Source organism: Mastigoproctus giganteus, chromosome 7 (genome assembly GCF_048544385.1).
Source record: "Mastigoproctus giganteus isolate SK-2022 chromosome 7, ASM4854438v1, whole genome shotgun sequence".
NCBI lineage: Eukaryota > Metazoa > Arthropoda > Arachnida > Uropygi > Thelyphonidae > Mastigoproctus > Mastigoproctus giganteus.
In genome coordinates this window covers 120,645,682-120,663,442 of record NC_143581.1, presented here as the reverse complement: position 1 = coordinate 120,663,442, position 17,761 = coordinate 120,645,682, and the positions used below count along the sequence as shown (strand labels likewise).

At 38.0% G+C, this 17,761-nt stretch overlaps 1 protein-coding gene across 2 annotated transcripts in view; it reads left to right on the top strand.

Moving 5' to 3' along the window:
- Nucleotides 1-17,761, top strand: part of LOC150083167 (xaa-Pro aminopeptidase 1-like) — an 886,380-nt gene that overhangs the window by 131,779 nt on the left and 736,840 nt on the right. The window contains exon 4 of one of the 2 annotated variants that reach the window (XM_090377885.1): nt 11,707-11,811. In XM_090377885.1, the coding sequence (XP_090234011.1) occupies nt 11,707-11,811 (105 nt within the window). Of the gene's footprint in view, nt 1-11,706; nt 11,812-17,761 lie in introns of those variants that run through there. The other variant, XM_090377886.1, reaches the window with a different exon arrangement.

Genomic DNA, 17,761 nt, shown 5'->3' with positions numbered 1-17,761 from the left:
ACGCCTTGAGTACTGCGTACAGGTGTGGAGGCCTCATTTTAGGAAGGATGTAGATTTACTTGAGCGTGTACAGAGAAGGGCAACAAGATTAGTGACGGGAATGAAGGGATCCTCTTATGAAGAGAGGCTTAAGTTCTGCAAATTGCAGTGCATGGAGACTAGGCACCTGCGCGGTGATCTGATTTAGGTATATAAAGCCTTGAATGGGTTCAGCACGCTGAATTCTGATGGGATCCTTCCACTTGTTCAGATTACGAACCTAAGGGGGCATAAATTCAAATTAAGAAAAGACAGATGTAGATTGGATGTGCGGAAATTTGCCTTTAGCCAGCGGGTGGTTAATTGCTGGAACAAACTTCCATCTGTTGTTGTGGAAGTTGATAGGTTGAATAAATTTAAGGAGAAACTGGACAGGCATTTGGAGGGAATGGTGTGATTTTTTTTTTTTTTTTTTTTTTTGGCTGATGCTGCATAAGCTCATACATTTGCTTTCTTGCATCACATGGCACTACTACTACTACTACTACTAATGTTAAACTTCATTTGCCACCTCTCAGCCCATCTGCTCAACCTTTCTAGATCCTGTTGCAGCAGCATAGCGTCAGTAGCGTCCTTACAACCCTGCCAACCTTTGTATCGTCTGCAAACTTGGATATTAAGCTTGATATACCATCATCAATATTATTTATAAACACAGAAAACAACAATGGACCCAACACTGAACCCCGAGGGACTCCACTAATAACATTAGTCCATGATGAGCAGTGTCCATTAATTACCACTCTCTGTCTTCTGCCACTCAACCATCCCTTTATCCATAGCAACAATTTGCCACCAATGCCACACTGCTCCAATTTGTGCAGCAGTCTTCCATGTGCAACAGTATCAAAAGCCTTTCTAAGATCCAAATATATAATATCAAAGTTATTCCCTGCATCCAGTTCTTTTGTGACTACATCATAGTATCCAGTCAAATTGGTCAGGCAAGACCTTCCCTTAACAAAACCATGCTGTGTCTGAGCTATAACTGAATTCTTTTCAAGATGATCCTGCATTGCTTCTTTAACCAGTGCTTCCATTAATTTTCCTGGAACAGAAGTTAAACTCACAGGTCTATAATTACTTGTGTCAGCCTTTGATCCTCCTTTGTGAATTGGGGTTACATTTGAACATCTCCAGTTTGTGGGTACCTCCACCTGAGTCAAAGGAAGCTCTCATAATTATGGCTAATGGATTGCTTACTTCCTTTGCTGCCTCCTTTAATATAACTGGATAGATCCCATCCGCCCCAGGTGCCTTTCTTGTATTTATCTTCAACAATTTCTCCTCCACTTTACTCTCAATTATTACAAGATCATCTAGCTCACTGCCAGTGTTTACTTCATCTATGCCATTCCCCTTCCTAAATAACTCCTTATGTGTGAATGTAGATGCAAAATATTGATTTAGTTTGTTAAAACTGACCAGGATCATGAACAGTTGAACCATCGATATCAAGTGAATCAATCTGATTCATCCCCTTCCTTCTAGGGTTTACATAAGTAAAGAACTCCTTGCTGTTTTTCTTTGCATCCCTTGCCAAAGATTTCTCGTAAACTGCCTTCGCCTGCCTAACCTCCTCTGTAACTTTGTTACTGATCAACTTATATCTATCTTAGGCTTCTGTGTCACATGTTAATTTATATGTATCCCATGCATTTTTCTTCTCTGCCATATGTCTCATTAGGTCATCTGACATCCATTTAGGCCTGAACCTTGAACAGTATTTCTTAGTTAGTATGTAAAGCCTAGTAGCTTCCAAGATAAGTTCTTTGAATGCTTTCCATTTTGAGTTTGCTGTTGGTAACATCATCAGTTGGTCCCACTGTATAGAATTTAAATACCGTCTCAGACCATCGTAGTCGCCTTTACGAAAGCAATAACCCTACCCTTTACCCCTGATGGTAGTTACCTCCTTGAGTAAATCCCACTTCAGCACAGTGTGATCACTGCCACCTAGTGGTTCCTGTATCTGCAGATTCTTAATGCATGAAGAATCACTACTGATAATCGAATCAAGAGTATTACTCCCTCTAGTTGCCTCCCGAGCATGCTGATTTAGAAAACAATCATCCAATAAATCCACAAAAGCCTTGCTAGTGTGTGAGTGACCAACCCACAAATTCCAGTCAATATCTGGGAAATTAAAATCCCCCATTATAAGACTCTCTGATTTACTGGCCCACTCTATTTCCGTGTACAGTTCCTTATTATACTCATCAGAGTCATTAGGTCTATAGCACACTCCTACTCTCAATTTTGATCTCCCAATGCTTATTTCACACCAAACTGACTCGACACTGCACTGTTCCGCGATGTCGACTGGCTTCACTTCCTTGGATTTTATGTGTTTCTTACCTAATAGCATAACCCCTGCTCCCTTTCTATCCTGTCTATCCTTTCTGTAAATTCCAGTTCTGCATTACTTATATCTGTGTGACACCACATCTCTGATATCCCAACAATATCCGCTTTTGATGCTTTGAGCAATACCTCAAATTCATCAAATTTATTTACCAAACTCCTAGCATTGGTGTACACGCAAGTATTCATGCACCTGTTCTTTTTCTTAGCTACCCTAACACAACCCATGTGTTTACTTGTACCCCAATGACCCCCAGCAGTCTCTGAAATATCCTGCATCTTATTTTCCAAGCTGCTGCTCATTCCAATAGAAGCAGTACAAGAATCACTTTCACCTCTGCCAGTGGCTACTGTTAATCTATTAGTCCTTGTATTCCCCCAATCTAGCAGTTTTCCGACCCACCTAACACTGCCTCGATAGCATCAGCAAACATTCTTGCACCCTTTCTATTTAAGTGTATCCCATCCCTGTAGAAGCAGTCTCTTCTGTTAACAAGTACAGACCAGGCTGAATAAAAATTCTACCCTTTGAGCCTTGCACAGTCTTTCCAGGGCCGTATCGCTCGACAGGGCTCTCATCATATATTCCCTCCTATCGTGTCTGGGCAGAATTGCAGACACTTTCAAATTCAACCCTAATTCACGGCTTTTTTTCAACAGTGACTATATAATTGTATATAATTTCTATAAAGAAAAATTTCCTTAGCTAAACACAAAAAAAGATACATGCGCAACAGTTGATTAAAATCTTTGAGGTACTTATTTATCACATTTAAAAACCTACTGTTCATCTAAACTACTGGTTACATGCTATGATATTTGCACCATAACTCTGATACGATAGCGATTGAGTAATGAGTCGTAAGTTACAAAATCACTAACTAAATTAAAAAAAAATAAGCTAATGAATGTGACTAAGACTATTTAATTTATTTGTAAAACACAATTTAATGTTAATCAATCAAGAAGACAGTAAAAATTTCCAAAAAACTTATCCATTTGGACAAGCATAAAATTTTGCATCATGACACTTATAAATACAACATTTCAAGAGTTTACAGAGATGTGCGTTCCAAGAAATACATGAATGTGTCCTCCTTTCACAAAGGGAGGATGAAAGGGTCACATGAGAATTTAAAGACCTGTTAGTTCAACTTTTGTTCCAGGTAAAATAATAGAATCACTGGTAAAAAAAAAGTAAAGCAGGATCATCTAGAGAAAGAGGAAATCTTTTCTGGCCGCTTTGATTGGATACTACGATATGGTCACAAAGGAACTGGATGCAAAAAGTAATTTTGATATCAAATATTGGATTTCAGAAAAATTTTTCATACTGTTGCATATAAAAGGCTGCTATACAAATTTTATCATTGTGGCATTAATTGCAAATTGCTGCTATAAATGATAAAGGGGTGATTGAGTGGGAGAAGACAGAATGTGATAATCAGTGGACATTGCTCTTTGTGGACTAATGTTATTAGTGGAATTTCCCAGTGTTTAGTTTTGGAACCATTGTTGTTTTCTATATTTATCAAAGATATTAGTGAAAGCATGTCATGTTTTCAGATGATACAAAGGTTGGCAGATTGAGTAATCACACTAGTACTGTCTGCTACTGCTACAGTATTTATAAAAGTTAGGAGATGGACTGTGAAATGGCAATTGAAGTTTAACATTGACAAATGCAAAGTACTGCTTACGGGTAACAATAATCCCGGAGTAACATATCAACTATGTGGTACTACATTCAGGGTATTGGAAAATTAAAAAGACGTGGGGTAATTGTGCAGTCATGTATGAAGTTCTGTGAGTAGTGCAGATAAGCTGCGAAGATAGCTCATGCAATGATGTGCAACAATTTTGCTAGCAGGGATATGGAGGTGATTATACCATTGTAGAATAATCAGTGATCAGGCCACTGCATTATACCATGCAGTGGCCTGACTGGATCATAAATCTTGAGTTCAGGTCTGGGGGCCTCATTTTAGGAAGGATGTAAAGGTGCTGGAATAAGTACAGAGAAGGGCAATGAGATTGGTGAGGGGAACAAAGAGATGCTCCAAGAAAGGCTTCAGTTCTGCAGACTGCATTGTCTGGAGACTAAGCACCTGTGAGTTAATCTGCCTGAGGTGCTTATGGCTTTGAATGGATTGAGAAAGCTCACTGCCGATGGGATTCTTTCTCTTGCTCAGACTACGCACAAGAGAGTGGGTCACAAATTCAAATTGTTGTGGGACAGTTGCTGTTTGTTTGTTATTTGGTTTTTAGGAGCATTAGCAACTAAGGCCATATTGCTCCTGGAATATGCGGTGGTCATTCCCTGACCTTTCCGCATCCTCTGTATTTGGTGGTGATGGGCTTGAACCCCGGTCTAATCAAGAAGAGTGTGCTACGCACTGCTGCTCCTTCCCACCTGGCTACGGAGGCGCCAGACAGTTGCAGAACAGATGTAGATGTTTGCCGTTAGTGAGTTGTGGTTGATTGCTGGAACAAACTTTGATGTGTTGTTTTGGAAGTTGATAGTTTAAATTGATTCTTGGAGGAACTATACAAACTATTGGAGGAAATAAATAGGGGAAATGGAAGGTGTTGTGGGGTTTTTTTTGGCTGATTTTGTATAAGCTTGCTTATACAAAATCGGCCAAAAAATTTTTTTGCATGAAATGCTACCACTAATGATAATGCACAGCTATTCTACCATTGGACTCAAACAAACTCTATCTCTAGATGGTTCATGTTGTGAGACTTAAGCAAGACCACAGGAATATTTTAAAGCCAGTCCTTTATGCAGACAACTTGCATGAGGCACAAAATATTCTCTTTATAGTTTGTCAAGTGTCTTCTATGATTTTGTTAGGCTCCCCAAACCTTTTTGTTAAGGTATTCTCAGGTATTGTGTTTCTACTGATTAACATCCATCGCAGTGGATTTTGAGAATTTCAGACAAGGCATTGCTCTGCATTGAGAATAGATATTGATGTAGCATCCAACCCATCTTTCATGTTGAAACAAAAAGTCCCAATGATCCTTGATCCATCCTGGCTTCTAATGTACTGTAGCTACTGTATATGCAAACCAGTGAGATTTACATTGGGACATCTGAGCCCGATATATCAGTGTGGAGACGAGCACAAATATCTTTTGAGTTGGGGGGTAGGTGTTTGAAGTGTCTCCATTTATGGTTTGACCACTCCATCATCAACAGTGTTATTTGTTGTACTCGGCTAAATAAAGCAAATATCAGATACCATGTGTGTAAAGTGGTTAATTGTCTGATGGCACCAGGGGTTTCTCCCATCTCCACTTTGTATTCTTTGTATGTGTGACACAGAACTCTGTGAAGGTCAGAGATTTAAAGGTGTGTAGTGTTATGTTCTGTTGTTTCTCTGGCCATTTAGCCATTGAGCCCCTATTGGGACCCACCGTTGCCCAAACTTTGCCACAAGGAGGCAGGTCAGGCACCCAGTAGATTATTTAAGTACTTCAGCAGTCCCTTCCACCTAATGGGGGGGGCAAACACTAGAATTTGGAAAGGCCGAAAGAGATTTACAAGAAGGCAATTGAATTTAGACGTTGATTAGAATTTGGTGGCATTATTAGGGGGCATATTCAGTCGGTTTAGTTAGAGTCGGGGAGGAGACTGAAGATTGGAGGAAATAGAAGGATGGGGATGATAGAGTTGGCATCCCTAAAGAGGTCAGTGGGGATGAGCTGCACCAGGTGAAGTATGGGGAGGCTGGGAGGGGAGGAGACAGAGACCTGTGTCCACCCTCCACCTGGGGATGGGTTTTAAAGGGAATTGGGTTTGAGTAGGTTCAGATCATCAAATGGCGTGTCAGCAGCAGAGCTGCAGTATGTCACCGTCGGTGATCGTTGTCAGGTACATGTAAGTGTCAAATCTGGTAGGAAGGTGAAACTGCCCATCCTGTTCCGTGGAGTAGGATATGTTACTGGCAGTGGGGAACCCACCAGGCAAAGGGAAAGGGGAGTAATCTCCCCCTCGCCCAGTGGGGGTGGGAGAGATATTTACTTCATTCATAATCTGCATTCTATTTTTATACTTTTTTCTTATATTTTATAATATATTTTTTTATTAGGTTATATGTATTTATTTTTTATTTATTTTTCACTCATTCATCTTTTTTCTTGCACTCCAGGGGGGAGGGTACAGTGGTTTGTAATGTAAATTTAAATACTAAGGGTTACATTTCTTCTATAGCTTTATTGTTCTGGATATGCTCTATATTAATAATAGCATTTCATAATGTAGTTTTTGAAATAAAATTTGTGTCTTCCTAAGTTTCATTTGATTTACAAATATTGTTTCTGTATTTTTTCTGTAATAAAATGCAATTAAGTTGTTATTTGGAGAATAGTAAAAATCTGAAAATTTCAACCTATGTAGAGTGAAACCTGTTTTAAATTTTTGTAAGGAATACAGATAGTTTACAGATATATTGTGGTCCTTGTACAGTTACTTCAGTGACTGGACTGCTGTCTTTGTTATAGTGAACATGTGTGTTTGCGTGAATTTGAAGTGTAATCAGGACAGTAATTCATTCACTGAAGACATGATACAGGAAGTACTATGAAGTGTCTGAGAATCCTTCAATATTCCTTCAAGAAATTAAAAGACAAATTTCACTCTACTGGAGCTGAATTGCTTAGACTATTTTCATTTCTGTGTTTTCATATTTCCTTTTCACAATTTTGCATTCCAGTGTGTTATATGCCGTGAAGTGAACAACTTAGTTGCTACTTTTAAAGAGGATCATTTGTTAAAAATGTATAGCCTAATAGGCATACATTGGAAACCAACATTTTTATTCCATTTTTGTGAAATACATAGTTTCTATCAATGCGGTGCATCAGACCACTTTTTTTTTTTTTTTTAAGGCAGTTTTTAGTTTCAGAAACTTAAAAGCTGTGTATCATGTCTCTGAAATCTAGAAATAACTGTCATGAGATTATAAACCAAAAAAAAAAAAAGAAAAAAAAAAAACAGAAAAACAAACACAAAAATGAATTTTTAAATTGGATGATTATAGTCATCCACTTGAGCATAAGGTCACAAGACAACTGAAGGGTCAAAGGCGGGGATAAATATATTTTTGATATATATAAAAATAAATAAGCAAACAGTGAAGAAAATAAAAACAGAAAAAAGAAAATCAGTATAGCAAACATTTGTGAATGCAAAGCATTAGCTACCACATGTTGCAAAAATATAATTAGAATATGAAATAAGAATGTGCGAGTTGTATGGCAAGCCAAGTGGGTAGTGAATTAAAAGTAAACCACTACATAATTGCAGAAGGAAGGGAAGGGAAGAAATAAATAAGGATAAAGGATATTTCTGAAGGAAAGTGCTCCTAAAGTAATTTAGAAAAAATGCCAATTAATAAAAATTGCAAATGCCATAAATTTACAAATGCCAATAATTAATTTTAATTATTTATACAGGCAGTTCTCACTTTACGAGTTTTCACTTTATGAGTTCCCGGATTTACGAGTTTTTTTGTTTTTTTTTTCGAGTATCAACAAAATTGAAAATATGAACATTAATTGCAAAATATGAATATTAAACATTCATAAATACCGCATTTCAAACCACGCTATACAATACAGTGTACCCTGCTTTACGATATTAATGGGTTCAGATTACATTATTTTCATGATAGGATGGTAACGGATTAACCATCCTATCATGAAAATAACGTAATGTGAACCCAATAACACATTGTTTTTTGGTAATTCATTCCACGACCTCGGAAGTTCAAATTTTCGCTACATAATCCCTAAAAGGTAGTTTTTATAGTGTAAATTGTATTAGTTACCAATTAAAATCATTAAATACACTTTCATTGTTATCATATATTATAAAAACCAATTTTGAACAGCTTTGTGATATTTTTCTAAAGCACATTTCTGGAAGTCATGACCATAAAAGAATGAAAACAATTTGCTCTTTCCAGTTTATTTGACTTTTCTGTTACTGCAAGCAGTTATAAATGGGTAGTAAACTCGATGTTATTGCATTTGTGAAAATACCGATAGCTGGAATTGTGTGGGTTTTTATGTTATTATGGTGAAATGTGTTTGCCCTTTACTGAAATCTTCAATCGTATAAAAAACATAAATAAATTTTCAGAATCTTGTCTTCATTCCTTTTTTTTTAAAGCTTCGTAAACTTGTTACTCCGCCCAAATCGTGTTAGTTGCAATTTGTGCGTTCCGTTAAAAAATGCTTATGCATGCTATTGAAATAAAAAAGAAAAGAGAAGATTATCTTGAAAATAAACACCTCTTGAATCATTTCTGAAGAAGACGACTCCTTGTGTAACAAACCAATGAATGCTGAGCCAATAATGAGTGATCAATGAGTGTGCATTTACTCGATGATGATGAAGAATAAACATTTTCTCTATTATTATAATTTGCTTGATTTTACAGGCTACGTTTTCATTTCTTTGGATAAATCAATCATTGTTTAAACATAAACTAATTAGCTAACTAATTTCATTGTTGATAACATAACCCCTATTTTTAACATTATATCTATGGGAAATAAATTCCCACTTTACGAGTTTTCGATTTACAAGCGCACACTAGGAATGAATTAACTCGTAAAGTCGAGAACTACCTGTACATACAAATGAATTTTGATATTTACACACACGATACACATTTGACAGTCAAAATATTATAACCAATGCCATGTTTTAGCAATTGGCTGTTCCTCCCTGGAAGCAGGTAGCAGTACTGTGGAAAATGTGAGTTTTGTGGGCAGTTTTCAATGTGCTGTAGTTAAGGTTTTCCAAGAGATGGGTAGTGGACAGAACAGTAGTCATTGAGCCAGTGGTGTGTGCTCACGCCTTATTTGATGGTTGTGCTGAATGTACTGTCCCACCTTGTGTGACCGATAGATAGAAGATGGTGGAACAACTGACCATGGATTTTAACCAATAGATGACCAGCGGCATTTCCAAGATCATGATCAAATGAACCCTCCACTGTATAGGCACCTGGTTATGCTACCCATGCTTATAGCTGTTCATCACCAACAGCACTTAAAGTTTGCATCTGAACAGTGTCATTGGACCATTGACAACTGAGAAAAATTTGTTTTTTTCAATGACTCATGTTTCTTGCTCTGTCGTGTATATGGTAGACAGGGAGGGTATGGCAACAAATTGTGGAGAGGAATCATTTTAATGTACTACTCCTATAGAAATAAGAAAGTGGCAGCATCGTTTTGGTATTGGAGGAATGTTTCCACGGGAATCTCTTGGAGCCCTCATGCCCCTAGACTGCATTCTGAATGCTAAAAACTAACTATCCATTGTGGCTGATAAGTCCCCCACCCATGGTGATTGTCTTCTTGGAAGGCACAGGTGTGTTCCAGGATAATGCAATCTGCCATGTTGCCAGTATTGTTCTAGAATGGTTTGTTGAACATGAAATTGACTTCCAGGTGCTATCTGGGTTGCTGACTGTGCCAGATATGAGTCCTATAGATCCTGGGATTATATGGATCAACAGATTTGGTATTTGGATCCTCCACCTATAAGTGAACTATATACGGTGATGACACAGGTAGCTGTTTGTCAGTGTGATGGGAAAAGGGAAGGACCAGAATTTGAACGGGAAATGATTTGTGGCAATAAGGCAGGCATTGGTTATCCTATATGAACTGGATTTCCAGCTGGTACAAGATACCCAAGGACACCTTTGTGGTTTTATTTAGTCAGTGCCACTGGGTGGCCACTTATGCCGAAAGGTGACACGCTATTAGGAAGATAGTCATAATGTTTTGGCTTATTAGTGATACAGTAATACCCCGAAGTTACGCGATAGGTGGGTCCGACGAAAATCGCGTAAGTCGAATTCGCGTAAGTCGGGGTACAACTTTGCATATAAATACATATAAATTTTGCTTAATTGGGACCAAGGACTAACAAAAACACTAGTTTAGAAGAAAAATATTAATAAAATTGCAGTACTTTATACATATTAATACAAAATATGTATTAAAAAAAACAAATGACTTACGTAAAAAAGTTATTTCGATGTCGATGGCTTCATAAAATCTAACAAATTCGTCTGACGACACAGCGCGTTCTTTTTTTCACGCAGAATTTCTTCGTAGCAAGCTAATAATTTTTTTTATTCCTTGCTTTGTAGCTATAACGCGTTCTTCGTTGGAGTCTATGTTTTCTAAAATTTTTAAGCCCTTTACAATTGAGCCCTTTTCAATTTTCAACCTGTCAAGTTTGCAACTGTCATGTGCTTTTCGCCGTTGCTTCATTTAGGCCTGTAGCACGTGCAATATCACATGGTCTTTCATTTCGCTCAAAGCGTTTCACAATTTCATATTTTTTCTCTATCGACAGAGGTGGACTGGCCATAAGCCTTACCGGGGAAACCCCGGTGGGCCAGTGTGATTTTGGCCATAAACCATAGTATGAGGCCACTATAAATTTTCCCGGGTAAGAATTTTTGATCCAGTCCGCCTCTGTTTATCGATAATTGCTTTTCTTTTTCTCTCTGAATCTGCAGTGTCTTCACCAGGACGCTTCCTTTTCACACCTTTTAATTAAGTATTTTACTCATTTTTAGGGAATAAAGCACAATTACAAAACGAGGAGGCACGCTTGATACGCATAAACAAAGCTGCGCGCATGTAGCAACTGAATAAACAACACCATAAAGGCAGAGATACACTATTAACACCTCACATTTCTAGGGGTTACTACCATAAAACAATAAAAATACAGTTGCGTTTCTGCTAGTGAAATCTGTTATAAACTGGTAGTAAACTCGATCTAATTGCATTTCCGATTATACCGATAGCTGGAATTGTGTTGGTTTTTACGTTATTATGGTGAAATGTGTTTCCCCTTCACTGATATAAAAAACATAAAAGCAACAAAGTTGAATTTTGTTCATCTTTCGCTCTCATTCTCCGCCGTCGCACCGTATATCGATAACATACGAAAAACGACCTTGAAGATAGTGGGCGGCAGCGTTGCCAAACGAAAAAAATCAAGAACCGCGTAACTCCGAGTTCGCGTAAGTCGGGGTATTACTGTATATATAAATGATAAAAATTTATAGATGCTTTTGCTATAAAGTGTTTGTAAGCAGTATCCATTATAAAGATTTGCTTTTTCTACAGAATAAAAATTATTTATCTTTTGAATAGATTTTATAGTTGAATAGATAAGAAAATTTACAAGAGATTAAGAAAATAGACAAGAGAATTTAAATATCAATAACTCAGTTTAACTATTTAATATTTCAGGAACTGCTGTTGTAACCAATGAATATGCTGCATTATGGACTGATGGAAGGTATTATCTTCAAGCTGAAAAACAGTTGGATCACAACTGGTTACTTATGAAAGATGGTAAAGATTAGTCGCTTTAAATATTTTTGGCACATATGTATAAGCATTATGAAAAAAAAAGTACGGAAAATGAGCGAAGAAACAAATAAATAATGAAGACAGAAGTAGAAATGAAAGGAATATAAATATTCCTTCAACATGTATATATGTATATGTTCATATGTACAGAGTCCAGTCACGATATTATGACCCCCCCCCCCCCAATGCAGACATCACACACTCCTAGCGAATCATACAGCGCATGTGTCAAGTTTACACACTGCAAGTATATAAGGCTTGATGTTCGGCATCCATGAACACAGTAACAGCCTCTGTCATGGGCAAAGCACGCGACCTATCAGACCTGGAAAAAGGCATGATCATCAGCTATCGGGCTAGGGATGCTAGCATTTCCGAAACAGCGGGCTTTGTGAAATGATCACATGCTGCAGTGGTGAAAGTGTATCAAGACTGAACGAATGGGACAGTTTTGACGACCCGATGTGTCAGTTGTGGAGCCCCATGCACCGTTGATCCAAGAGGTGAACCTCGGCTGAAACTCTTGGTCAGGACCAATCGGCACGTTACTGTTGCTCAACTGGCTGTCCAAACGAACCATGGGACCACCAGAAACATCTCCAACATGATGGTGCAGTGAACCCTATTGCACATTGGGCTCTGGAGCAGATGCTTGGTGACAACACCCATGCTGACGGCTGTTCATTACAAACAATGCCGTCAGTTTTCACAGCAATACCAACACAGGACGCCGGCCGAGTGGTAACGGGTGGCCTTCTCCAATGAGTCATGGTTTCTGCCCCACCGAATGGATGGATGGTGGCATATTAGGCGTGAAACCTCCAAGAACAGACACCCAGACATGATAGTTGGCAGAGGCAGGCTGGTGGTGGTGGCAGCATAATGCATATGTTATGGTCTGGGGAATGTTTTCATGGCATGGCTTGGATCCGCTGATATTTCTGGAGGGCGGCCTAAATGCAAATGGTGACATATCGATCGTGACCGATGAGGTACACCCATACATGTTGACCATGTTCCCTGAGGGCGATGGTATCTATCAGCAAGACAGTGTGCCATGCCATGTTTCCAGAATTGTCCATGAGTCATTTGATTATCAGGACGAAGACTTCAAGTTACTCCCTTGGCGGCACCTCCGTAGCCAGATGGACAGGAGCAGCAGTGTGTAGCACGTGCTTCTTGATTAGACCGGGGTTCAAGCCCGTGACTACCAAATACGGATGATGCGGAAAGGTCAGGAAATGACCACCGCATATCCCCAGAGCAATATGGCCTTAGTTGCTAATGCGCCTAAAAACCAAATAACAACAACAACAACTCCCTTGGCCACCAAATTCCCCAGATCTTAACCCAATTGAAAATCTATGAGACCACCTCGTACAACACATCAAATGGATGAATCCTCCACCAAGGAGTCTACAGGAACTCTGGGGTGCACTGCAATCTGCATGGTCACAGATATCCGTAGCAACCTTCCACTGAATTATTGAGTCCCTCCCACGGCGGCTGGCTGCTGTGCATGCTGCAAAAGGAGCATTTTCTGGATACTAGGTAGGTGGTCATAATAATGTGACTGGACCCTGTATATGATACATCTTCCTTCTGCTCTCCTTTAATTTCTAATTCTGTGTTTATTATTTTGTTTCCATGTTCATTTCCTGCACTTTTTTTTTTTTTTTTCGTATTGCCAGTATATATTAAGTGACGTGTTGTTGGATATTGCTTATGCAGCCACTTGCATTTGCAGTCATCTTTTTCTTTCTTTCTTTATTTTTGCTATTAAACATTATTTTTACAATTTTGTTTTTATTTGAGGAAGAAAGGAAAGTGCACTTAATATTTAGGTCTTTTCTAAGTAATTATTATGTATGCCATTGTTAGTACATTCAATGTGTAATTAGCATTAGCATTAGTAGAGGCATATGATGCAAGAAAGCAAGCTTATGCAGCATCAGCCAAAAAAAAAAAAAACACTTCCACTTCACCCCTCCGTTTGTTCGAAATATTTTTGGCACAGCTTTCCACTGAGCCTTAAATTTATTTAGGCTATCAATTTCCACAACAAGGGATGGAAGTCTGTCCCACCAACCAACTACCCACTGGCTAAAGGCAAATTTCCACACATCTATCCTACATCTGTCTTTCCTCAATTTGAATTTATGCCCTCTCAGGTGATTATTCTGAGCAAGAGGAAGAATCTTATCAGCATTGAGCATACCATTCAAGGCTTTATATACCTCTATCAGATCACCTCGCCGGTGCCTAGTCTCCAGACACTGTAATTTGCAAAACTTAAGCCTTTCTTCGTAAGAGCAACCCTTTGTTCCATTCACTAATCTTGTTTCCCAACTTCTGTATAAAGCTTTGATTTACACAGAAGGATGTATATTACATAGTGAACAGAAATAAAAAAAGCGAATTCAAGCAGATAAATCAATTAAAGTAGAGAATTAATTAAAAAATTAATGAAAATATGAATTAAATTTTTTTAAAAACATTAAAAAGAAAATAAATTTTTCAATATAAATAGACAAAAGGTAAATATGGTAATGCATATTTGATAAAAAATTAGATAAATATTAAAAATATATAATTTAATTAAAAAAATTAATAAAATTTGATAGTAATCATTCAAATAGTAAAATTTATACATACGAGGGGTATCAAAAAGTTCATACCCGTACCTAGAAATATTAGCCCTAGAAAGGTCACAGGAACTTTAATCCTTTTCTATATAGTCTCCGTGTATAGTAACATTTCTCCCACCTATGGATCAGTTGTTTAATGCCTTGATCGTAGAAGTCTGCACGTTTTGCCTGAAACCACGATTGCACTTCATTGATGACTTCCTGAGACAACTTCCCTCCACTGCTTTGACATGTCTTTAGTCTTCGGATCATAGGTACACCCAGCATTCGTTATTTGTCACTAACTGATCAGAAAAGTTCTCAACATCTGCATTACACAAATCCAACAGTTGACGAGAACATTGCATTCGACATTGTTTCTATAGAGGCCTTAGCAATCTTGGAACCCATTGTGCGGAGATCTTAGACATGTGCAGTTGGTCATGTAAAATGCTGTGAACAGACCCATAATTCTCACTGCATTTGTGATAAAATTAATTGTCACATGTCTGTCAATATATGATACAGCTCAACCTTTGCAACCATCTCACTGTCTGTGGATGTTGATGGCCTTCCTTCTCTTTGGCTCATCAAAGACACTTGTACCACCGCACTGGAACCTCATCTCCACTTTTTTACAGTGTCATAAAATTGACAATTCTGCCCATACTCAGCTTTCATGTCTTCATCAATTTCCTGAGCTTTCTTGCCCTGCAAATACAGGAACTTGATCACTGCTCGATACTCCACTTTGTCAATTCTAGTGTCCTTCCTCACATTCCGGGCTCAACCTCTGGTGTACAATCACCTATATGGGAATGACATTTCAAACTTTAATTATTGAATATGTAGACAGCTTATATTAAAAACGGCATCCTCCTACTGATGTTTTATCTAGGTGAGGGTACGAACGTTTTGATACCTCCCATACACATATATATACACTTCGTGATCACTGAATTGTTACCATTCCATCCATAATGGACTATTCCACATAGCTCACATTATAAAAAGCCAACAGCTTTGGTTTGCTATAGTAGCGGTAACTTGCATGTGGTCATGAAAGTCAAAGTGATAAAGTAGCAGTTATGGGATGTAGTAAAGATATCACTAAGTTTCAAAAGCACATGATTTCGTGGGGCACACGTGCTTGAGGTGCTACCATATTGGAAATGGCATTGCATTACTTTTCTTCTAAACAGCTGTTCACTCACTCTGTACAAATCGCAAATCTGCCCTACCATAGAATGTTCCCACACTGTGACACTGCCCCCAAAACCTCTCTCAGTCTTTTAGATTCCATTCAAAAGAGGCAGTGAGGTTAATTAATGACTTATATCATACAAAGTGTCCCCTCTCTCTCTCTCTCTCTCTCTCTCTCTCTGTCATACATAGATGTTCTGTTTCTGCTGCATGCTTTTTCTATAGATACTTCCATGGGTGCTGTTTTTCAGAAGTGGCTTTATAATATCCACTCTCTCTGTCTCTCTCTCTTTTCCAAAACAGTCCAAATATATGCTGCAACCAGTCAGCACACAAAACCAACTTTTCTTCTTCCACTTTGACTTCTGTTTTCTGGAACAACCTCCCTTCATTAGTATATCGTATAAATTACAATCTACAAAATTCAAGTCTAATGTCAATAAGTATCTTATTTCATTTTCTCAACCTTCAAACCATGCACAGTATTAAGTACTGTAGATTCTAATTCCTCCCTTGCTTGCGGTTTTCAAAAAAAAAAAATAAGTAGTTGATTGTTGGAACATACTTCCATCTAGCTTTGTGGATCTGGGTAGTTTCAATAAAAATTTGAGCAAGACCTAGACAAACTATTAGAGAGTGTGGATAAGTGAGATAAGAAGTTTTTTTTTTCTTACTGATGTTTTGTTTTCTTACATTACGTTTTCAGTATTAATACTAAATATAATCATTCTTATTATTCCTATCAAGTGTACAATGAATATCATCAATTACAATGTGCAAATAATACACCAATGAGCCAAAACATTATGACCACCTACCTAATATGATGTTGGTCCTCCATGTGCAGCCAAAACAGCTTGTACCCGGTGAGGCATGGACGCTACAAAATTTCTAAATGGAGGTATCTGGTAACAACATGTAACCAGCAGATCCTTTAACTCCTGTACGGTCCATGGTTGAGATGCTGCAGATCGGAGTTGCTATTCCAACGCAAACCACAGATGCTTATTGGGATTGATGTCTGGGGAATTTGGAGGCCAGGGCAATACCTGGAAGTCTTCCTCATATTCCGCGAACCAGTCTTGAACAATCAAGGCTGTGTGGCATGGTTCATTATCCTGCTGAAAGACGGCACCGTCAGAGGAAGATCATTGCCATGAAAGGGTGTACTTGGTCAGCAATGATGTTTAGGTTTTTTTATTTTTTTTATTTATTTATTTACATAAATACAAAAATACATAAACACTTTCTATTTACAATCATTCGAACCTGTGTAAGAAACTCCAGCAGAAAATGGAGCTTCTCTTACAAAATTGTAAAACACAACAAAACTCTCAAGACTCAAAAGTAAAAGAAATGCACACTCAGTGACATTTATGTGTATGTGTATGTATGTGGCCTGTTTGTAGCGGCTCCAGGACCTGAGTCCATCTCCGCAAATTGTCTCTGTCTTGACTATAGAATCTATGTAAACAGGGCCTGAAATGTGAGCAGCCAACACCCGAGCAACTGCTGCCTGATGCCCATTCCAAAGCACAAGCCTGACATTATCTACTATCTGCTCCTTAGTAGTGCACTAAAATCCTGCATCCACTGGAGGTAGTGCAATTCCATACTCAGGATGCCTGAGTACCAGCAGAAGGAAAAAGAAAAAAAAAATAAATAAATAAAATAATAATAATAAAAAAATAAATAAATAAAATAATAATAAAAATAAATAAATAAATAAATAAAATAATTATTAAAAAAAAAAAAAAACAGTGGTTGACATCTCTGAGCAACCTCAGATCAAAAGAATTCAAGTCCAGGATCACTGGTAGGTGACACAGGGAACAGCTCAGCAAGAGCTTGTTGAATTATCCAGTGTGGTGAAGCATCTGCATTCTTCTGCTGAAGATGTCATTGGTGAAGATTTGAAGGGCTTGAAAGTTAGTCTCAATTTCAATTAAGTCTTTAAGATTGATTGATTTCTGAGATGTTCTGAACCTTATTTTTAAGTGTTGTCCGTTGTTCTTCATAGTTGGGGCAGGACAATAGGACGTGGTTCCAGGATTCCTCTTCCCCACAGGAGAAATGAGGATATGTCGCCAGTCTGAATTGGA